Raw genomic sequence first — 24,305 nt, 5'->3', positions numbered from 1 at the left:
AGAAACATCAACATGAGAGGGATACATCTACTGTTTGCCTCCCCCAACCAGGGCCGGGGACAAACCGCAACCGAGGTACGTGCCCTAGACCGAAATTGAACCCGTGACTCATTGGTCTGCAGGCCGATGCTCTAACCACTAAGCCAAACCGGCCAGGGCACGAATTACTTTTGTAAAATGACTAATCTTTTATTGAATCTATCAACTTTGATTAAAACAAAAAAATTTTTCTTTATTGATGTTAGCGAGAGAGGAAGGGAGAGGGAGAGATAGAAACATTGATGAGAGAGAACAATGACTGGCCGCCTCTTGTATGCCGCCCACTGGGGATCAGGCCCACAACTTGGGCATGTTCCCCGATCAGAAATTGAACTGGTGAACTTTTGGTACACTGGTCGACGCGCAACCACTGAGCCACACAGGCTGGCTATCAACTTTGATTTTTGTACTGCAAAGGAATTTACAAGGAGCGTGACTAAGGCCTCTGGCTGCTCTGCCACCTGCCAGAGGCCACACAGCAGCCCTTCTGTGGCAAGGCGAGGCAGCCCAGAAGCCGCAGCATGGTGCCCTGAGCCACCAAGCATGGGACTGGCATCTCCACATGGGTGCATGGTTAGTGCCACCAGATAATGTGACTATTACCAGCAAATTCTGGATTAGGGAAAAGGAACTCATCTTTACAGGTAACCTTTTTTTTTTTTTTTTTTTTAATTTTTTTTCTTTATTGATTTTAGAGAGAGAGGAAAGGAGAGGGAGATAGAAACATTGATGAGAGAGAACATCGATTGGCCGCCTCCTGCATGCTCCGCACTGGGGATCAGGCCCATGACCTGGGCATGTGCCCTGACCAGGAATTGAACCGGTGACCTCTTGGTTCATGGGTTGGTGCTCAACCACTGAGCCACACCAGCCGGGCTTTACAGGTAATCTTGATGCTAACTAGAATTAAAGTGAACTAACAAAGACTCCCTGAATCTTCCCTCTTCCGTTTCTCTCTCTCCTTGCTGAGGAAGCTGATTTGAAGAGGATGGAGCCTTTAAAGAGAAGCTGCATTTGACTGACAGTCTATTGGCAGAAGAGCCACAGCGGCAGCCATCACCGACTGGCCATTGCAGGACAGGCTCGCAGCCGTTTTCACAGCCTCACTTCGAACCTCACCACAGCACCCCAGTCCACACGAGGCCTTCGGGACTCAGACACGAAGACTTGTTCAAGGTCCCACGGCGAGGGCGTGGCTAAGCCAGGAGGCTGAAGGTGAGCTGAGGCTAGCCTGGCTTCTCCACACCAGCTAACTGTCCTCTGGGACGCCATGTCCAGGGAGCAGACCTCATGGTTCAGTTCAATCAGCTTTGACAAATGGACATATCTGGGTAACCCACATCCTGCCAAGTCATGGAACATTTCAACACCCCCGAGAATTCCCTCAGGCCCCTTCCGGTCACTCCCTCTGCCCCAGGCAACTGCTCCTCGGACTTCTATCCCCGTAGACGAGTCCAGCCTGGTCTAGATGTCCACGGCATCACAGGTACACACTCTGGGTGTGGCTTCTTTCACTCAGTGTCACTTCCTTCACGGCTGAGGATTATTCCATTGCACTGACCACCAGTTATCCGGTCCATTCACCTGAAGATGCACATTTGGGCCAGTTCCACTTTTTGCAATTAGGAGTAAAGCTGCTCTTATGATTCGTGCAGATTTTTTGGGAACATGTGCTGTTTCCCATTTTTTTTTTTTTAATACATGTTTTTATTGACTTTTTAGAGGGAGAGAGATAGAAACATCAATGTGAGAGAGAAGCATCTCTCAGCTGCCTCCGACACGACCTCTACTGGGGATTGAGCCTGCAATCCGGCATGTGCCCTGACCAGGAATCGAATGATGCTCAGTCCACTGAGTCACACCAGCAGGACTGTTTTTCTTGAATCATACCTAGAAGTGGAACTGCTGGGCCACAGGGCAGATGTTCACCTTTTAAAGAACCCCCCTGTGTCCCCAGCTGACCATACTGCTCCCAGCACCCCGGTGGCACCTTTTCACCAGCCATCCTAGTAGGTGTGAAGTGGAATCCTACCGGGGTTTTGACCTGCGGTGTTGGGGATCTCTGTGCTCAAGGGCACTTGTGTGACTTCTCTTGAGAAGTGTCCATTCCAGTCTTTCACCCATTTTTCAAGCTGAACTAGGTCGGAGGATGTCGTTTGGACTTTACAACTGGGGAAAAGGTGCTGCAGTTGCATTCGCTGGCACAAGGCTCTTGGCCACCTCCCACAGTTGTCGCTGGCATCAGGTGACAGCCATGTGTCTGCAGAACAGGCTCGGGTCCTGCTATGTGGCAATCCTGTCACGTGCCTTTGGCATGTGACAAACCTAAAAGTATTGACTCCATTACACAAAAAGTTCTCAGTACTCCTTTGTGCATTTCCCAGATGATGATTTCTCTTACACTGAAATGAACTATATTTTTTCCTCCCTTAATCTTTTATAGAATGTCTTACCAGGGAGTTCAATCAGACTCCCTAGGGTACTAAATTATATATGAAAAGATCTGTACCGATCACAATAAAGTAGCTTCAGCAGTAAACCCCAGAAATAGCGGAGGAGAAATGCTAACTGAAAGGTAATTCTGTGCTGGCGTCTTCAGCTGGCCCTGAGGAATTCCGGGCAGTGGCTGCTCCAGGAACTCACGTGGTCGCAGCAGCACCCCGGTCGGCCTTTCAGAGTGTACAGGGAACACCACCACTGGCAGAACACGGGGTTCACCTGACAAGGAGGACATTCCCTTAGAACAAATTCAAAGGGCTGCTAGAATGTAAACTGCAGTATGCAAACCAGCTTATTCTGGATCAAGGAGACAGGTTACAGATGTTCCATGAGAGCTACTCTGCCATGTCCTGCCTCACAGAGGGTCTCCCAGGCTGCTGTCAGTCCACAGAGGAGACAGGTGAGACAGGTGGCAGACACGACTGCCCTCCACACTCCATGGCTCCCCGGCCAGTGGGCTGTGAGTAGAAGTGATGTTACTTCTGAACTGAACCATGAGAGCTGGCACTGGGCATCGCGGCTGACCCTGCTGCGGTGACCAAGATGCTGGTGCCAGAGCACCCTAGTGGGATCAGTAAGCTGCCACCCAGGGGATGACCATCCATGACACTGACAGGCTGAAAGCCGCGCTTGTGGGAGAGGAAGGCAGTGCTCACCGTGAAGTCGCTGATACTGGGGCTTGTCACTACATAGCCCTGAGAGACACACAGCAATTCTCCTGCTTCTTTCTGTTTTGTTTTTCTCTCCCATTAAACAAAAAGTTTTATTTACTTTATTCATCGTTATCAGACAACTCCCCTTAACAAAAAGTGTTGTCTATTTGGTGTTTTCCTACTTATAAAACAATTTTCTGCCTAAGTCACTAAAGGCATGACCCGACACGGAGTACTTGCTCGTCCAGTGCGGAGGCCGGATGGATTACAATTACAAACTGCATCACTGTGCTAACCTCCTGGGGTGACTGACACACTGCTCACGTGCACACCAGAGCATTTAAACACCTGCCAAATGATGCAAACCTGCTTCTGGACACTAGGGCTGCACAACACCACAGTCCACACTGTCTTTATCACTGGGTTCAACAGCTAGACATTTAGTATAAGGACTCCCTTCATGACACCTCAGAGCAGCAAAGGACTTGGTGGCTTGTACGGGGGTACAGAAGAGGGAGGCTACATCTTCAAGAAGAAATTAAAGGTAGAAATTGTGTTTGTGATTTGACACTTGCTAATGTCATCCTTGAAACTGCAACTTCCGTTTGCAATGTGGAGCAGACCAGTGACATTCCAGACCTTACAACGACCTGGCACTACCCAAAGTCAATGCTGGCATGAAGTAGTCTAGCTCACGCTGTCAGCGCCGAGAAGACAGGTTACCACTTTAACGTCTTGAGGTCAGGCACAGAAAGGCCAGGACTCAGAGAAGAAAGGAGCTAAGCACACCTCTGCACAGCTCTGATGAACCCAGCATCACCTGCCTCGTGCCCCGGGCAGGCAGGTGGCAACTAACGAACGCGTTGTGGCAGCACCGTGTATCTGCATCTTAGGCAGTTTTATGTGTGGGTATTAGTAAGGAATGAAACTCGTATCCCAGAATCACTTAGAAATGGAGCTACACACCATGACAACTTTCCCTGACAGTTTAATTTCCTGACAGGCCGGATGTGGTCCCTGCCCACAGAGCACCCCACTCCGTGTGTGGACGCCTCAGGATCAGACTGACAGGGCTCCTGAGACAGAGCAGGAGCCATGTTCAGGGGACACAGTGGGCAAGGTGTCATGACGCAGTACTGCTGGGGAGAGCTGAGGGCACGGACGTCTCGCCTGAGGTCTGCGGGAGCAGAGCTGAAGAAAGGAAAGAGCAGAGAGGACATCCCAGGCCCCAGGGAGGAGCAGGCAGAGCGGAGCTGCGGGCGCAGGCTGGGCCAGGCTGCCAGCGCCCTGGTGCCACCTGAGGGCCGGAACTTGATTCTTGTGGCGATGCTGCCGGAAACCACCAGGGCTGTGCTTCAGGAGGGCGGGCACGCCGGGAGCCGTGGGCGGTTGCTGTGGCAGTGCAGGTGGTGAGTGGGGCTCTGCCCCAGCCGTGACGCGAGGGAAGCCAGGACGAGACGGCCCAGAGAGCTCCCAGGGCAGGGGGAAGAGACGCCCTGACCGCAGCGGCCGGGAGAGAAGCACAGCAGGCAGCCTGGGCCGGCGGGAGTCAGTGGCAGCAGAGTGGAGCCAGGAAGAGTGTGGCTGGGAGAGGTTGACACTGAGCAGGCTCCTCACGGAGAGCCGAGCCCTGAGAAGGCTGTGCACCTGCCGCTGCTGTGAGCACCCTCCACGCCCACTTTCACGGGAGCGAGCAGGCTGGTCAGGCCAGCAAAGCGTTCCCTAGACTGCACCCTGCTGGCCACCCGATGCGCTGCCTGATGACAGCCTGCCACAGCACGCAGTGGGGTGCTGGGCAGTGAGCACACACAACTCACATCCTGCACTCCCTAATTATTTTTTAATCCTCACACATGAATATTTTTCCACTGATTTTCAGCTAAGTGGGAAGGAGGGAAAGAGAAAGAGAGAGAAACATTGATGTGAAAGAGACACACTAACTGGTTGCCTGCATGACCCCAACCAGGGCCGGGGATCGAACTGCTATCGAGGTACGTGTCCCTAACTGAAATCGAACCTGCAACTCTTTTGGTCCTGAGCCAATGCTCTAAGGCTGGCCAGGACCCCTAATTTAAATAATAATTAAAAACCCTCATTTACCTGTTTGTCCCAGACTACACAGACCACACTTGGCGAGAACCCAATAATGGAATACACGGTGGCCCAGCCGTGGCACTGTGAAAGGCCAGCACCCCCGACACTGCACCCTGCCCACCTTGAGGTCCCAACATAAAACCTACAACTCTGGACTTGCTGCATTCCCCCAGGGACGTCAGAAATGGGGAAAGCAGTCTTTCTGCATCACGTCAGTATCAGCCAGTCACCCAGACAAATCCACAGAACCTAGAATATGAGCCGTGCTTCCTGGAATTGCCCCCACCACCGTGAACCCCCCCCAGCCTGCCGTGTTGTGTAGCTGATGATGGCTTGAGAGTGATCTCACGTGGCATGTCGCACCTGCCCCAGACAGTCCACATTTACACCGGATGCTTACTCGCACCTCTCTGGGGCGGGCACTACTGTCCCCATTAGAAAGGTGAGGAGCTGGGGTTGACAGGGAAACCAGCAGCACGCCCGGGGCCAGCTCTGCATCGGGCCAGCACTGCCTCTGGGTCTGCCACTTGCCACCTGCTCTCTGTGTGACTCGTTCCAGGTTTGGCTGGATCCTGGCACTGATTTGCTAACAGCGAATGTGCAGGCAGGAGGCAGGGCGGCTCAGTCCCTCTGCTCCTGCACTGCGCCTGCAGCAAGCACTTCCTGCCTGTGCTTTAAACGGCCAAGCACATCCTGGACTCAGAATGGCCTTGGTATGGCTTCCCTCCACTCTCAAATGAAGACTCTATCCTACCAAAGCTGAGTTTCTCCCCAGAAAGAATGGCCACCACCCCAATGAAGCCCAAGGGCACCTCCGAGACCTGCCCTGGTCCAGCCTGCCAGCTGGCACCAGGAGGACCAGGCTGAACATGAAGGGAGGCAGCGCTGTGGGCTGGAGCCTAGAGGCCTCGGGCAGAGCTGGTGCCACTGGGTGCAGCCAGGCACAACACCCACTCACTGCATCTAAGCTCTCAGCAGAGGGAGCACACAACCATGCCTGGGCTTCGTACCTCTATAAGGAACCTGCGGCATCTCCCATGGTCTGGCTGGGGCCATGGAGACAGGCTTGGGCTGGTGGGCTCTCTGAATACACAAAAGGCTCCCTGGGACAGGTGAAGGGCCACGGCCAGCCACAGCCTCGCTGGGTCAGTCACTGTCAGTAACAACAGCTGGCAAATGCTCTCAAAAGCAGGAAGGTGTCTGGTCCTGGTGCTGGGATTAGGTCCAAAGACAGTGTGTCAGGCCAAAAGCATGAAGAGTCAAAAGGTCCCAGCTTTGGACAGAGCGCGCTTGTCTAGTTGAGAATCAACCTGCTTCTTTAGTTAAGTGTACCATGTTTGGGGGTCTTACTAGACAACAGAATGAAGACAGGTGTGCATGGTGCCCTTGAGCCACATGGGCTGAGACCAGCTGTATGGGTGGTGAGCGGCCCCGGCAGCTGGAGAAGCAGACAGCACATCCTCCTTGCTCCCTTCTTGCTTTCTCTCTCTCCTTCTGTGTGTGAGTACGTGTGACTCAATTCTTAAACATCAAGTGCTTAATTAAATTAAACAAACAAACAAATAAACAAACAAAATCAAGTGCTTATACAAACAAAACTACTGGCTATCAGTTTGCCAGCACGGGGGACAGAATGACTGAACATCTCTGAGGCTCATGAGGGCCCTCTGGAGCCCTGGCATGCTTTCTGCCTTCAGACCAGCCACGCCCAACCTGCTCTTCAATCAAGAACTCGCCGGGAGAACAACCTAATGTTATGGGCTCATTCTATTATCTTATTTCTTGGAACATGAATCAATTATTTATAAACAGCACCAGGCTACTTGGCCTGCTCTGTAACCCCGGGGTGGGGGGAGATTCAGAGATTAGCTGGACACCCACAGCATCTCTCCAGTCTGATTGAGAACCGACCCTTGCTTGCTGAGCGGCTATTCTGCGCTGGGAGGAGACAGGTAAACAGGACGCTGATCCTGGCGTAGGACACGCCCATCCTTCCAGACTAAAAGGCAGGAGGCAGCGTGCCACACTCAGACACCGGCAGAGGCAGTGGCACCCACAGGATTACTTGAAGCAGTTCTCTGTGGGGAGCTGCCTCTGGGTCTGTGCTCCTCCTGCTTCTGGAAACCCTGCAGACCGAAGTGGGGAGCCAAACTCCTACAAAATGAAGAGGCCCACTTACTCTGCAAGAGGGGCTAATCGACCTCCTGATATCCAGCAACTTACAAAACGTCATACAAGCACTTGCGCACGCCGAGCCCAGGGAACCTGTCAGCGGCACAGTCAGTGCAGCTTAAGGCAGGTGTGCCACACAAAACGCATACCTAGCTGGGAAAGGTCCAGCCGCGTCCAGTGCATGCCGGTGGGGCAGCTCTGGGAAAGCGTCCTGATGAACACCTGGCCCAGGCTGTCCAGCGCCCACAGAGCGTCTTGGCAGGCGGCGTAGGCCCTCATCTCGGTGTCGGGAGGCAGCTGCACTGTGGACAGGCGGGACTGGGCGTGCTGGGCGCCGACGCTGTACAGGTCTTTGCTGCCCTGGCACAGCCACAAGGAGCTTCCTGCGGAAAAGGTTCACATGTGTCACTGAAGACAGCACCAGGCAGTCTTTGCCTTTGGGCAGCTGACACCTGATGGCTCCCCCATTTGCTCACCACGTGACGGAAGATTGCTTTACGTTAGAGTCAGAGGGGCACCTGTGACTCAGCAAGAAACAAGCCGAGGACAGTTTAAAGAAATGAAAGAAGCAGGGCCAATGAGATTCCACGGAGCTATGATGTGGCCTGACTCGGTGCTCCATCAGTGCTCCGGAAGAAGTGGGGTCAGCAGGACCCCGAAGCACAGCACCCCGGAGCTCACCTGTGCTGCTGCAGTGGGCTGAGGGGCAGGCCTGCGTGGGAGGATGCTGCTGGAGGAGGCTCCCAAAGCTGGAGAGCCTTCTCTTCTCATCCCTGCGCCATTTTTTGAGTCCTTAGGTTCAGTAGATTCAGCTTAAAATGTAAATAACCCTCAGGGAAGTTAAAACCTTGGCCACAATGTATTATCTAAATTATTACCTAAAACTTGTAGCCATGTCTGTTTTGTAATTCAGTTTCTTTGTATTTTGAAACCCATGGCAATGGGCACGCCTTACACTGACGTCCCAGCCCCGGGGAGCTGGGCAGCACCTGTGAAGCGCAGTCACGATCAGCAGCGGGACAGCCTGGCAGCAGCTCAGGTCAGGTTTGGCTGCCAAATGAATTTGTGCCAAACTCAGGAACTAACCTACGGTTTTCAGAGCTTACTGATTTCAGAACTGTGGTCAGAACAACCTGGCGAGAAAGCATCTTATTGCTCTGACCACGTTATCCACTTCCTAGTGGTGCTGATGCTTGAACGAACCCACCGCTGCCCCTGAACCACAGACTGCACGGCGTCCTCTCAGCTGCCTTTCAGTGCAGTTTGGGGAGATGGCCCCAGCTCCTTCCCAGGGGGGCACTGACTGTGCAGGCCCCCTGCACTGCCACTCCTGGCTCCAAGCCCCGTGCTCTAGGAGGGCTGGGTTCTGATGGGAGAGAGGAGGCCTGCCCCTGTAGGGGTCTGCCCTGGTAGGTCCCAACCGTGGGACTTCAGCCAGCCAGAGACTGTAAAGCAGGTGGGAAGAGGCTGCTGGGAAGTGACAGAATTTACAAGAGGAAATGAGGAGGCGCCCAAGAAGTGGGGTGTCCTCCTGGCTGCTGTGCTTTGGCCCAGCGACATGTCACTGGAAGTTACCGGCTGCCGGCCCTCGAGGCTACAGTGTGTCCCCTCCTTCAGGACACTCTGCCTTTAGACTCCCCAGCTTCACTGCTCTGGATCCTTCTCTCCTGGTCAGGAGTGTACAGCCTCAGGGGCCCTCAGCTCAGCCAATAAGGCTACTTCCTGTGACACCACCCCACATTGCCTCCGAGGTCCACACAGCCTCGCCCCCATCCCAACGAGGCCACAGGTGGACCATGGCTTTAACTGAGCCACTGCCAAGCTGCGCACTGGGCTTCTCCACCAACCTTCCCTTGAGGGGGCAGTGGAGGCCAACACAAAGGCCCATTTTGTGGCAGAAGCTGTCCCCCGGGGAACAACATTGCTCCAGTAAGTGCCTAGAAAAAAGAAACAAAAAGAGCATGTTAAAGAAAGAAGAAAAAACCCACATTCAGAGCATTAGTTCTAGATTATAATTGGCCTTCAGAACCTCACAGCTGGTTCGAGTGTGGCCTTAAACTGGGAGGTCTAAGCCAGCACCGTGAGAGCCCGCCCCTTGTTTCTCTGTGGACATGGACAGGCAGAGCCACAATCTTGCCCAGAGCTGGGGGAGGCCCAGGAGAATTTTCTGTGGGAGGAGAGCTAGAGAAAATTCACAAAGCACGGGTTCATTCACAGAAAGGAAGCCAGGTCCGTGCGTGTGGACTTACACCTATGTTTACAGACCTGGCCAGAGCCCTGCATTTCCAACAGCATGATAATTTTCCCTCTAGGAAATGGACTATTCTCTCCTCCTGGGCTCTTCAGGTTTGGGTGGCTTTTAAAATTTTAAATGTGAAATTATTAATAGAAAACAGCTCCATTTGCTTTGTATCATAACAGGTTCCCAGTGGAAACTGATCGCACACCATCAGACACCGAGATCCAAGTTGCAGCAGTGACAAATTAAGAAAGAAGACGTGTATTGAGCATGAAGAATGCCTCCATCACAAACACTTCTACCACCAGCACTATACCAGCTTCTCAGGCCGAGAGCTTCAAGCTTTCCTTTAAATGCTGGCTTCTGGTTTGGCTTAGCGGTTAGAGTATTGGCCCTCTGACTAAAGAGTCGCAGGTTCGATCCCCAGCCTCAGTTAGGGTCATGAGGGAGGCAACCAACAGATGGGTTTCTCCCACACCAATGTTTCTCTCTCTCTCTCTCTCTCTCTCTTCCTCCCTTTGTCCCTCCCATTCTATCTACAAATCAATGGAAAAATATCCTTAGGTGAGGAGAAAAAAAAAATGTTGGCTTTAACATAAAGCTGCCACCAAGCCAACGTGAAAGTCTAAGTAATCCACCCACCGATGAGATTTCCCTTGGCGACGTGGAGTTCGTTCTTGCCCGAGGAGATCCAAACGCCACTGTTGTTGACCCCCAGAAGGCTTGGCTGGCACTGAAGTTGCTGAGACCAAAATGCCATGCGCAGTTTATCTGCCACCTTTTCCACGGGCACTTGTGCTGCTGTAGCCACTGAGTGCGTGGCATGCATTATGGTCTGGAATAAGCTGCACTGGTCGAACACCACGTAGTCTGTGATGCTCACCTGGAGGGGACATGGGCAGACATGGTGTTATAGTGCGTCCTGGTGCTCCCTGCCAGACAGGGAGGTTCCGCCCAGGTCCACCAAACACCCCAACACATGGCACATGTGTGTCAGTGTGAGGGCGGAGGAAAATCTAGCAGGACACCACCACACTACTAACTGTAATCACTCCGAGAGCTGGCTTTAGAGGTGCAAGAAAACGTTCACCTTTTCTTCTATACAGTTTTATATCACATGGATCTGTTACAAGCATGTGATTGAACATCACCCCTCACTCTCTTAAGTCTTTTGTCCTAATCAGTGAGAAAGAATTATTTTGCTTTCAAATTTAGGTATTTACCATGGACAACAGTGTACAACAGTTAGACTCATAATATGGATGAAAAAGGTATAATAAGTAATTTACGATCTAAACCAGGACTGTTAATAACTATGCCAGGCCAGCAGCCTACAGCGGGACCGCAGGCGGTGCCCTGGCTTGGACGTAGGATCACTGGATTCTCTAATGTTCCTGAAAGATGCTTCTCCAGGGTGCCTCCCCGAGGAAACCTCTCCGTTCTTTCTAAAAGGCGACTCAAAATCTGATTCCTCTGGCTTTCACGCACATGGCTGTCCTGCTGGGTTTGACCATAGGGAACGTCACTGCCCTATTCCTAGGACAACCTTGTGCAGGTCACATGCCCAGGTCACATAGAGTGAAGTGCTGAGTGAAGGAGACATCGTTTATTATAGAGACCTTACTTTATAAAACAAAAACAAAAGGAGACCCCTGTAAAAATCAGTGCACGAACACTGCCCTTTGTGCGTGTGCACTGCTCTCCTGAATGACGGTGGGGCAGAGGTTTCCCCACGTGGAGCCTGGAGCCTGGGCTGTGACCGCTCAGGGAGCTCGCCCGCCGGTGTGTGTGCACCGCTAAGGCCACACTGAGGTCTAGGGCAGACTCAGTCCCAGCACCCAAGATTTGCAGATAAGCAGAATGCAAATTTATACAAAGAAAGGTTTAGCAACCAAACATAATGCTGGCTCTTGTGCTACAAAGAATCAGTCTTACAGTGATTATAATAACTGCTTTCCAATACCTCCAAGATGGTTCTGTCATTAAATCTCTCTAAAGATGATGTTCTGAATGTTATGACAAAATGTTATCTAGTTTTCTTTAGGCTATTTAAAAACAGAACTTAGTGCACATATGCAAGTGAGTGTGTGTGCTTTATATGTATATAAAACCATATAATATGGTTACAAGTACAGAGAAGGTATTTTAAAGTCACTCGTATGACTTTTTGAGTGGTACCTGGCATACTGAATTAGAGACATATGTACACATACATATGATCATATGGAACAAACACACCTGCTTTTGCCACATTCTCACCCAAGTGACCTACAAGCACCAAGGCCAGTCTGAGGTGACAATGAAACCTGAGCCAATGGAGCCATAACACTGAAGGGACGCTGCGTGTTTCACAGCTGCCGAGGGTCGGTACAGGCGTAGCTCTGCCGTGGGAGACACTGGGACCAAAGGGAAAAGCAGACACTCCTTGGAAAACCCATTCTAGCCACTTGGGTTGGTACCAAGTCACAAAAAGGTAGCTTGATTATACCCTCCTGTTTCCCAAAGACCTTTCTTTCCTGGAAGCATATGGAAAAATTCTTTCTCTGTTGAAATATCACTTACTTAGAGGACTTTCGAACAAGCAGAGATAGGTGAATTTTAATTGTGGGTTGGGCTTTCTAAACCTACTGCCCAGTCTCTTGTCTTTGCTGTGTTCAGAATTTAACACCATCATCACCCAGGTCTTCGAATGGATGTCGAGGGTTTGTCTCACACACACTAGATCTCCGGACAACACCCAGCTAGACACACAGCCTGCGCACTGAAGCACAGCAGGCTTTACAAGCTCTTGCGAGATGGAAAGCCCTTCATGTTTCTAATGTGCTGGGATACAGCAAAGTCCAACTCATCACACAGGAAAACGGAATACTGTCAATTTAATGCAACCTCCCCAATCTCTTGAAGGAAAAGAGAGGGGCAACAAATGGGGAGCAGAACCCCGATCCCAGGGAGACCCCGCACGCGGCCTGGAGCTGAACACCTACTTGCCACCAGTGGTCGTCATCTCCTTGGGGCTTGTTGGAGACGACGCCCGTTCTGAACCACAGGTTTCCATGGATGTCCAGGGCCCACAGAGTCTGCTGGTCCCCGAGGGTTATGCAGACAGGTTCCAGAGCTTGTCTTTCACTGGAAACAGAGGAGGATGTGGGAGTCAGCACCTAGTCAAGGCCCCAGTGGGCCTAGGAATGCCGGCAGCAGGTGTGTCCTGGGGGGTTCGGCCTGGGAGAAGAGATGCCCCGCCCACAAGGTCCAAGGAAGGAAGCCTGAATTTCGAGTTAAATTACTATGCAACATAATTTGTTCAAATGTATTAGAATTCTGAAAGACACACTGAAGACCCAGAACGATGGAAAAAGCTCTTGGGAGAAAATAACCTAAGAAAGAAGTGAGCAGACACAGAAGGAATTCAGGCCCTGAAGCGCCTCCATCTCACTACAGCCTCCTTCATCAGGGTGCCAGGCTGGGCTAGGCAGCTGCAGCTGGGCAGACACTCTCTCTGGGCTGTGCCCTGCCCCCAGCTGGTGCCATCCTCACCAGCCTCCAGGCTCAGCTGCGGGTCCACTCTGCAGGTGGAGCCGAGGTGCCCTCAGTGCTGTGCGCTCTGCTCGCTGGTTCAGGACCATCTGCACTCACCGAATCGCTCAGTTTACATGGTTCCTCAGTCTGGGAGCTCCGTGAGGGCAGGGCCGTGGCTCAGTCATCTTTGCACCCCCAGCCCAGTAGTTCTGGCTTACCATAGGTACTTGCTCAAATTTCCTGGGTTGCTAAATGCAAACCAATAACCTAATCTAATTTTTCTAAGGACTATCAAGAATATCACATTAGCAAAATGATTTGACAGTAATTCGGTCATTAAAATTTCGAATGGTACAATATAACCAAATAAATTACAATTCAGAGGTCAATTTCAGTTGACTAAGATAATAATAAGAAAACTATTTGGCCCTAAAGCATCCGAGATTCTAAACAGAAACTACCTCGCACTGGGCAGTTCTGAACACTGTGATGAGAGCCTTGTGGCCGTGTGAGGCTCGACGTTACACAAGAGGCAGCAGCGCCCTGGCCAGTGTGGCTCGGCGGTTAGAGCGCTGGCCCAGGGACCAGAGAGTCCCAGGTTTGGTTCCCGCTAAGGGCACGTACCTCGGTTGCAGTTTGTCCCTGGCCCCGGTTGGGGTCGTGTGGGTGGCAACCAGTTGATGGGTCTCTCTCATGTCGATGTTTCTCTTTCCCTCTCTCTCTCTTCCTCCCTCCCTCAAGATAGATGCAAAAAATGTCCTTGGATGAGGATAAAAAAGAAAAAAAAGGCAGCAGCATTTTAAAAAGCTGAGCTCTGACCCCGACGTCCAATCTACCAGTGAGAGAGACAGGCTGCTCACACTGGCTCTGACAGCTGTAGAGAACACCATCATCACGGAAACCTCCGGGGAAGCAGCTCTGCCCAGGAAAGGCTCCCCTGGGTGCCGTAAGGGGAGTTCAGCTGACAGAGGGCAGGGGTGGGATGAAGACGACGCTGAGGATACCTGACAATGTCACACTTCCACTGCTCCCCTTCGGGACAGAGGCTGCTCACGCCCTCGCGGTACAGGAGGGCTCTCTGTTCTGTCAGCGCCCACACCACACAGTTTCGGGCTGTCACCTGGGACAGTGGGTATGGGCAGTCGACCTTTATGGCTCTGGCACAGGGGCGATCCACGCTGAGACCTGCCAGGGAGATGGACAGGAAGCCCCCAAAGACACACAATCAGGATTTCACACTTCATTTTTATTCTGTTTACTTATTTTTCTCTTCTGGTATTGCTATATTCTTTTGTAATAAGTGCTTTTTTAAAAGGTCTAGTCAGCCGCTGGTTGGTGTGGCTCAGTTGGTTGGAGCATCATTCCATACACCGAAAGGTTGCAGGTTTGATCCCCGGTCTGGGGTACATACGGGAGGTAACCGATTGGTTTCTCTCTCACATCCATGTTTCTCTCTCTAAAATCAATAAAAAACATATCCTCAGGTAAGGATTAAAACTAACTAAATAAATAAAATAAAATGAAAGGTCTAGTCAATTACCAGAGGGAGTGGGGATGGGGACAGGTAGAAGAGGGTGAAGGGGGGATAAATGGTGATGGAAGGAGACTTGACTTTAGATGATGAAAGCACAATACAACATACAGATAGATGATATATTACAGAACTGTACCCCTAAAAATGATATAATTTTATTAACCAATGACAACCCAATAAATTCAATAAAAAGGGGGAAAAAAGGTGTAGTCAACATACAATGGTTAAATTGTGCTTAAATATAACATTTAAGTGAAGCATTTTCAAATGCCCTTTGAGCCCTGGCCGGTTTGGCTCAGCAGTTAGAGCATTGGCTTGCGGTCCAGAGAGACCCGGGTTCGGTTCCTGCTAAGGGCACGTACCTCAGTTGCAGTTTGTCCCCGGCCCTGGTTGGGTTGTGTGGGTGGCAACCCCTCGATGTGTCCCTTTCATGTCAATGTTTCTCTCTCTCTCTCCCCCCTCTCACTCTATCTGAACAAAATATGGAACAATGTCTTCGGGTGAGGATAAAAAAAAAAGCCCTTTGAAAACCCAAGGACTAACAATTCAGAACCTGGTATCTTAAGATGTCCTGAAAGAAGTCTAAAGCTCATGTACCAGAGTGAAATGCTCAGCCTCAATGATTATCTCATTCAGGTCTACTTTGTTCCCATGGCCTTTAGGTTAATGCTTCTTGCATATTAGAGGAATTCTGCTTGCAACTTGAGTTTTAAAAAAAATATCCCCCAGGAAGTACCTCTCCTAAGGAGATAAGGGAAGCATGGGTTATTTATCAAAGGTTTGCAGGAACCTCATGATCAGACTCACATCAATTAGTACAATCTTCCTCAGACCCCTGCTGGCACCCAGATGTCTTTGGTCCTCATTCCCCTCTTGCCCCTCCCACTTTCCCTTCCCTCGACATAAAAGAAGCCTGAACTCTATTTTCTTAAGAGGGATTTGAGCCACCACTAAGTCTTCCATCTTCTAGGTTGGTACCTTCTCCATCAATAAACCTTTCCTTACTCCAAATTCTGACATTTTGAGTTTTGCCCTTTTGAAGCTTTGGGCACATGGACTTTGGACCATTAACATCCAGAGTAATAGAGCAGCTAGACCCGAACCACAGGGCCCAGGCTCAGAGCACCCAGCACTCAGAGATATCCTTCCCTACGGGACAGCTGTGCCCCTTGGAGTCTCAGGATGAGCAGAGGGGCTATAGTTTCAATAGGCTGGCAAGCATCTGAGGCCTCCAGCCACCGTCTCAGAGTAGCTCCAGTGTGTGTGTGTGTGTGTGGGGTGTTCCACTGCTAAAATGAAAACCCTGAATTTCCTAGATAAACAGCATGGTCTGTCACACTCAAGGCTATGGCAGGGCCATCCCTTAGGACCCCTGATTCCCCATCCAGGGCTCTTGCCCTGCCTCCTGGCAGCCTCTGTCCAATGAGCTAGAAGGCCACTCCAGGGGAGCCAGCTAACAGCTGTTACCTAAAACCCGTATATTCTGTGGCCTCAAATGTGGTCCCAACTGACCACACACACATCCTACTGAATCGCAGGCCTTGGGGTACAGTTCCACCCACCAAATGGGTGGGAATCACCTGCATGACTTTTTATTTATTTATTTAAAAAAATTTTTTTATCCTTACCCAAGGACATTTTTCCATTTTTTGTTCAAATAGAGTGGGAGGGAAAGAGAGAAAGAGAGAGAGAGAGAGAAACATTCGATGTGAAAGGGACACATCGAGTAGCTGCCTCCGGCACGACCCAACCAGGGCCAGGGACAAACTGCAACTGAGGTACGTGCCCCTAGTGGGAACCGAACCCAGGTCTCTCTGGACCGCAGGCCAATGTTCTAACTGCTGAGCCAAACCAGTCAGGGCACCTGCAAGACTTTTTATACTACAAATCCTTGGGCCAACCCAAGACTCTAACCTAGTAGGTCTAGGTGGAACCGGGCTTGTCTAAAACTACTGTTCTGGTGATTCCTAAAGCACTGCTGGTGAGGAGGTCACCCGCTCCTCACCCCCAGGCCAGAAGCACCGTTTTCCCACCAGGAACAAAATTCAAAAGCCCCAGAACCATTTTCCCTTGAAGAGAGACACAGGAATTGGGCTGGAGGGACCAGGGCCGGCCCCTGGCGCAGCACTCAGGCTGCAGCCCCTGCGCGGCATGGCCCTCCCAGAGCTGCGGCCGAGGCGGCTGTGCCAGGGCTCTGACCACAGGGAAGCAACCCTGACAGTTCATGACAGGTGACAACATCGGCATCAGAAATATGAACTGGTTAGAAGGTTGATCTTTAAGTGAATCCAGTATGGTCTCTTGACCACCAAAAAGAGCTCCTGCCCATAATCCTCCCCAGATCCTGACGAATTGCACTGCTGTGGGAATCTCATGTCCCGCTGTGCTGACAGCACAGAGACACCGATTCTCATCACAGCTCACTTTTAAAAAAAATCCTCACCTGAAGACATTTCTTCCACTTTTGTTCAGATAGAGTGGGAAGGAGAGAGAGGAAGAGAGAGAGAGAGAAATACCGATGTGAAAGGGACACATCGAGTGGCTGCCTCCCGCATGACCCCAACCGGGGCTGGGGACAAACCGCAATCGAGGAACGTGCCCTTGACCAGAATCAAACCCGTGACTCATTGGTCCGCGGGCTGATGCTCTAACTGCTGAGCCAAACCGGCCAGGGCCACAGTTTACTTTTAATAAACTTTTAATAAACAAGTCCCACTGTGTCTTCCAGCAGCAACATGTTCTCTTCAGGGCAGTTTCCTTGAACTGCTATTTAGAGCAAATTATTTCTCATTGTTTTTTCCTGACTCCCATGTAAATACACATAGAGAGCCGGGGCTGTGACCTGGCTGAGAAATCCAGCCACAGCCACAGGGGAAGGATTCCAGTGGCACCTCTTTGGTATTCTTTCCTCTTCAGCCTGACACTGCAGGGTGACACGTTTCTGTACCTCACTAAAAACTCTGCTCATTCTTGCCCTCACTTTGTCCTGGGTTGAATCTAAATCAGTAGTAGTAAACTGCTAATATATTCCATAGGCAAATCCTCTCTTTCTAGAAGTATGTTAATTTAAATTACTTTTTAGCCTCTTAGTCATCTGATTGTTCTAAGAAAGCAAGGTGCAGTAAGAAGCAATCACACCTGAGCACCGCCCACTGTTACCTGTCTGCAGGTACAAGTCCCCATTTGTCCTGATGACCCAGGCGGTGTCCTCGCTCAGCGCCACAAACACAGCCTGGGGCAGTGCCTCGTACCAGTGCCGCTTGCCCTTGATGGTCACTTTGCCACAAGCAAAAGCTCGGTTAGACTTCTGTTCAATCTTCCAGAGAAGGGCTCCTGTACAAATGACAATTCTATTCAGAATTATGCAGAAAAACCTCCATTCTGGATGCTGTGGGGAGTCATATTTCTAAAACACCCCCTCTGCTTCACCCCTCACTGGGGAAAGAGCCCGCAGTGCCAGGTCTGACCCTTTGGCCACCACCTGGCAGCTGTGTGGCTTCGGGCATGCTGTCACTCCTCTGTGGAGGGGACGCAGGACGACCAATGACACGGTGCAGAGCTGGCACCTCACAGGCACTCCTCTCACTGAGCAGGAACAGGCTGACACCCTCAGATTTGCCAAGAGGGATCCTAGGTGAACACTTGGGGGCACAACTGTGTCTTGAGACAGGCTGAAAGTTCACAGGACTCAAAGGGTGAGTCGCTCTGGACCAGCCAAATGGACAAGATTCGAGAAAAGGAAACATTTGAACTGCACTGTGCTTTTGTTCATTCACAACAGGATTCTGATAAATAGCGAAGAAGGGGAGTGGGAGGAAGGAAAGACAGAGGGTACTCTGTAGGTGGAGGTGTGGCACAGGCCAGGCACCAAAGCAAAAGAAGCCGCCTGGGAATAGCCGAGAGCACAGCTGGGCTGGACTAGAGGGTCAGACTGAGGAGGGGAAGCAAGGCAGACACCACGCCCGCAAGCTCTGAAGGCCATGGACGCAGGGTTCTGATGCTCACTGAAGACTAGGCCCTGAGCCCATCTCAGCCAAGAACCAAGCAGGTGGAGACAGAGCTCTTACTAGAGCAATGAGGGACTGAATGGTTTGGAAACACAAGGTAATTAATATAACCAGGGAAGAACCAAAGTTTCTAAATGGCTGTGGAGATGAACCCAAAGGTAAATGGCAGAAAGACAATTAAAACATACAATTATATAATGCCAGCTAAAGAAGTCGATTAGCATCTGTTTCTGAGGAAAAATATTTTCCAAACGGGCAAAGAGATAAAACAAAGCAACCCTGACAAACTAGTATTTTAAATCATGACAGAGACCAGGGAGAGTTAAGGAAAACCCATTGTAAAATCAGAGGATGATTCCAAGGCCACAGACAGTTTTGTCTGACTCCCTTCCAATGTCCTAAGGATAAACCAGGTACTCCACGGCAGATACCCAGAACCCTTCTGTTCTATTTGACCATCCCCCAAACAGGTGAAGTGGGCAAAAGTCACGACAGAACAGACGAGCAGGAATTTCAGCCCAGCAGCACCTTATTCAGGAAACACTTGCTCCCATTCGGTAAGAATGGCCCAATTGTGGCGTCAGAGAACAAATGCTTTTTCTTTTCAGTCAGGGAGTAGATTATTCACCCAAAGAATATATCGATAGCTCATTTAAAAATAATTTATAAAAAGGAAATTAAATAGCTTGAACATATCTAACATATGCATGGGTCCATCTTCCTTAGTTCAGCTGCTTTAAAGTAACACTAAGAAACATTTTATTTTTATAAAGAATATGTATCTCCCCGCCCCACCCAAATCCTCAAAATTCAAGCTGTTTGTATAGCCTACTAAAACCATTCATATGTCACCACTGTGATTAATAAAAAACCCAAAACTCAAACTGAACATCCACTTACACTATTTAATTGATATCAAATGAAGTAATTCACATTGTTTGGAGAAAATCCCTCACACCTGCGGGAAAAGCCAGTCTGTCGAATGGGCTGCAGGGACCTCAAGCTAGGGCAGTGACCCCTGGGGTGGGAAGCAGGGCACAGGCAAACCTGAGGGTGAGACTGCCACCTGCTGGACGCCATCTTCAAACTTCTGCCAGCGCAGCCCAGCGCCCGGCAAAGCACTGCAGAACAGGCCGCCTTTGTAGTCCAGGCACCAGATGTACTTCTCGGAGACCCCCAGGCTGAGAATGCCGTAGCCAGGGCCAGAGTAGCCCATCCAGCTTTCTGCAAACTAAGGACAGAGCCCGGTGAGTTCTGTGGCAGACCACATGACTGCGTTTGCCCTACTCTTGTCAACAAAAAAAGTATGCAGGTATCATTAAAATCAGAGCTGCGAGGATCTTTGAGAAGCCGTGCAGAGACCCGCTCTCGCTATGTTTGGAGCATAGTACACAGAAGCATTCTGACTTGGGAGCTGCTGCCCCTCGAAAGGCCCCACAGCATCTCTGGATAGCACTGTCACGTTATGACACCCTTCCTAACGTAATGCTTACATCGAAAGGACCTGGCTTTGTTCCACAGGTATAGCTCACTTTACAGAGACTTGTTCTACATGTCAAATCACTATAGATGTGTTAGGAGAAGCAGCTCTGACTATCTTTGTTTTGAAACCACATTTTCAAACAGTTCAAATCATCATGCACAGGGCATAGCATGTGGCTCATGGAAATCTGGCCAAGACACTCTGCTGAGCTGAATTTTGCAGACTGAGGTTTACTTGCTAGGATTCTATTAAAAATCAAAGCTAAAGTTTGTACTTCTGCAAAATTAATCAATGTATTTGCACAATTACGCACATGTAGAAGTTAACTGCTTCAAAGAGAATGGTGCCCCACCCTTCTCAATCTGGCTCTGCTCATCATGATGAGCCTTACCCACCCCCCAAAACCCACATGATTTTTTGGCTCTCCAGCTACTTCGAGAGGCAGGGGAGTTGGCGAGGGCATGAAGGCAGGGGAGAAGTCCTCAAAGTACCAGGCTCCCTTTCTCTTGGGGAGGAGTTTTTCTAAACTTCTGGCCTACACTCCCCAGAGCCCACCCCACAGACCTCATCGGCTGGGCAATGCTGCCAGTCCTGCGTCCTGCTCACAGCCATCCATGACAGCTGTCACGTACACTGTGGCATCCCTAGCATCAAACGGCCTGGCAGTGGAGGCACTCCAGAACAGACGAGCCCCAGCTGGTGTGGCTCAGTGGTTGAGCGTGACCCACGCACCAAGAGGTCGCCTGTTTGATTCCTGGTCAGGGCACATGCCCAGGTTGTGGGTCCGATCCCCAGTGAGGGACATGCAGGAGGCGGGCAGTTGATGTTCTCTCTCATCGATGTTTCTGTCTCTCTCTCTCTCCTATCCTCTCTCTCTAAAATCAATAAAGAAAAAATATTAAAAAAAAACAACAGATGAGCACACAAGAGACTGATGAAGGTCAGGCCTTTTGGCTCTTCATCTCAAAGCAAGTAAGCCACATGTTTCACTTTGGGGACAGGACAGCATAGGCTGGGAGGGGCTCTGGGGCCAGCCTTGCCCTTCACTTGCTACATGTATGCCATTCAGCTATCCCGAATCTCAATTTCCTTCTCTGTAAATCAGGGACAGAAATAGGACCTACTTCCTGGCTTATTGTTTTTAGAGAAGTAATGAGTTAAACTTGTGAAATGCTTGGCATGGTGCCTGGTATAGGGGAGAGCCGCCCAAATGTCACCCATTATTGGCGCTGAGAACCCAGTGAGACAAGCGGGGAAAGCACAGGTGCTGTCGTTCACACTCGTAACCCACACCTCACATCTACTTAGTAGGAAAAGTTACAACACACGGTTCGTTTTGAACCAAATACCTCTCTAGTAATAACCTGCTAAGGAAAGTAGCACTAATTAAAAATCACTTTTTTATGTAAAATGACCAAGGATAGCTAATAGTCGTCTCCTAGCTGCTTGGGCTGCAAGAACCCGCAGCTCACTGTACCCCAGGCCTGGTTTCTGCACAGCCTGCGGGAGCCTTGGCACCAATTCTGCAGGCCGAGCGCACAACCAGGAAAGGGCAGGTTCTTGCTACGGGTTCTGTGCACATGCCTAGAGAGGAGGCGAAGACAGTCCCTGCCCCCCACCAGCTCAGAGCCTTCTCCGCCACGAGCACTGGTCCTCTGGCCACTGTGTTCTGGAATGGCCGCCGGCCGATTCAGCCCTTCCCCCAGGCAACCGTAGGCTGGCGGGCACTGCTTCTGCTGGAGAGGCGGGTTACTGAGCAGGGATGCAGGTCAGCATGGATCCAGGCCCTTCATGGGCCCTGCCCTGGAAATCCCCCCAACTCAGACCTCAGAACATTTGGCCTGCAGGTTTTGCAGTAGAAATGTAATTTCTTTCCATAGGAAGGAAAGTAACCAGATTGCCAATGATTTCTCTTAAGGAAGAAGCTCACATACCTGATCTGACTTCAGCAGCCCAATGTCATCTGTGGCTGGCTGACTGGAGTCCAGCAGGGAGCAACTGCTTCCGAGCTCTGCCACACTCGTCTCCGAGGATGAAGAGGGCAGCCCGTGGGCGTAGATGTCCTCCTCGTCACTGGATGTCAACACCTGGTCCTGTGAGGAATGCTTGAGGCGAGGCTCATGGGCGCTGTCCGCCAAGGCAGAGCATGGAGGAGTCAGCCGTCCGCCCACACTCAAGTCACATTTGGAAGTCCCCACTGCTTTCTGGCCTGTGTCATCAGTGACAGAGTGCCAGGGATTCGAGAGGAGGTAGCTGGGAGCCTCCATTTGTGCTAGGAAGACCTGCTCTTTGCTGGTCTCCTCGGTGGCGCCTTTGTCAGCTCTGGTCTCCAGCAGCCACCCCTCGACACTGGGGGCCCGGCTGAGGCGGGAAGGCACTGGGGGCAAGTCCAGGAGAGGGGCCTCAGACAATGTGCTCTGGGGGTCCTCAGGCTCCAAGCCCCCCAACTCCTGGGCCTCAGGAGAGCTGTCCTGTTCGTGGCAAGGTGACTGTCTGTTACTGAGTCCAAGGTCTACAGGACAAGGCTCCCCCTGCACATCCCCACTTTCCACCTCTCCCCTGGGTTGCAGGAGTGAACCCGGCACCCCACTGTGCAGCTCCATCTTGCCTGCCTGGTTCCATGGTGGGGTTTCTGTGCTATTGTCGTCTTTTTCATTTACAAAGTCAGGGGCGGGCTCAGGCACCTCCAGGATACTAAATGCTTCCGAGTCATTGTTTTCCTGCAGGACACCATTCACCTCACTACTGAGGTTGCTCTCCCAGTCAGGAGACTCCGTGCTCAATTGATCCACGATGCTGCCCAAACTTGAGGTCATGGACAGCAGGTCTGTGTTCAAGGACTGAGGACTGTTACCAGGAAACTCACAGCAGGGAGTCGATTCAAGGGAACTGTGCCAGGCATTCCTGTTTCCACCTTCTAATTTAAAATAAGAACATTTAAAATGAGGTATGGAGGTACATAGAGACATTAATTAAAAACCAAAAGTTTGCCCTGGACAGTTTTGCTCAGTGGTTAGAGCGTCAGCCCGCGAACCAGAGATTCCTGGGTTCGGTTCCCGCTAAGGGCATGTACCTCGGTTGCAGTTTGTCCCAGCCCCGGTTGGGGTCGTGTGGGTGGCAGCCAGTTGATGTGTCTCTCTCACATTAATGTTTCTCTCTCTATCTCTCTCCCTCCTTCTCTCCCCCACCCCACCTGAAGATGAATGCAAAAATGTCCTTAGGTGAGGATTAAAAAAAAAGACAACCAAAAATTAGAGGCCTTGGTTGTGCAGCTCAATTGGTTAGAGCATCATCCCGATACACCAAGGTTACAGGTTCGATTCCCGGTCAGAGCACATACAAGAATCAACCAATGAATGCATAAATAGAACAACAAATCAATGTTTCTCTCCCCGCACCCCTAAAATCAATAAATAATTTAAAAAACAACAACAAAAACATATTTGGCTTAAAAGAAAAATACATTTTAAGTGAACAAAAAATAGCCCAGCTGGTGTGGCTCAGTGGATTGAGCATCGTCTCATGGACTGAGAGGTCCCAGTTCGATTCCCAGACAGGGCACATGCCTGGGTTGTGGGCTCGATCCCTATAGGGGGCGTGCAGGAGGCAGCTGATCAATGTTTCTATCTCTGTCTCCCTTCCTCTCTAAGAAATCAATAAAAACATATTTAAAAATAAATAAGTGAAGATAAATAAATTTTAAATAAATTAAAAATATATTGTAAACTGGTGAAGAATAAACCTCTTTAAGTACAAATTATGCCAACATGGGAATGTTTTAAATGGATGCAAACATTCTATATATATGGGCTCTAAGGCCTCACTCAAGAAATGTTTACTAAGAAAAATAAAAAAACAAACAAGCTCTGACCCGTGTGGCTGAGTTGGTTGGAGCACTGTCCCATGCACCAAAAGGTGGCAGATTCCATTCCCAATCAGGGCACATACCCAGGTTTTGGGTTCAATCCCTGACTGGGTCTAGGGGAGCAGGGGGAGGGGTAGCCAATCGATGTTTCTCTCACATCTCTTTCATCCATGTTTTTTCTCTCTCTCCCTCTCCCTTCCTCTC

General features: G+C 50.5%; 1 protein-coding gene across 1 annotated transcript in view; it reads right to left on the bottom strand.

The window, feature by feature from the left end:
• Window positions 1-24,305, bottom strand: part of TECPR2 (tectonin beta-propeller repeat containing 2) — a 94,438-nt gene that overhangs the window by 23,058 nt on the left and 47,075 nt on the right. The window contains exons 9-16 of the mRNA XM_036264929.1: window positions 22,171-23,153; window positions 19,801-19,984; window positions 17,906-18,079; window positions 14,217-14,397; window positions 12,681-12,822; window positions 10,339-10,579; window positions 9,305-9,394; window positions 7,607-7,840 (exon numbers count right to left, since the gene is read on the bottom strand). Coding sequence (XP_036120822.1) covers window positions 7,607-7,840; window positions 9,305-9,394; window positions 10,339-10,579; window positions 12,681-12,822; window positions 14,217-14,397; window positions 17,906-18,079; window positions 19,801-19,984; window positions 22,171-23,153 — 2,229 coding nt within the window. The remainder of the gene's footprint in view (window positions 1-7,606; window positions 7,841-9,304; window positions 9,395-10,338; window positions 10,580-12,680; window positions 12,823-14,216; window positions 14,398-17,905; window positions 18,080-19,800; window positions 19,985-22,170; window positions 23,154-24,305) is intronic.

This window comes from Molossus molossus, unplaced genomic scaffold (genome assembly GCF_014108415.1).
Source record: "Molossus molossus isolate mMolMol1 unplaced genomic scaffold, mMolMol1.p scaffold_m16_p_1, whole genome shotgun sequence".
In the NCBI taxonomy this organism is placed as follows: domain Eukaryota; kingdom Metazoa; phylum Chordata; class Mammalia; order Chiroptera; family Molossidae; genus Molossus; species Molossus molossus.
This window is presented reverse-complemented; position numbering and strand designations above follow the sequence as displayed.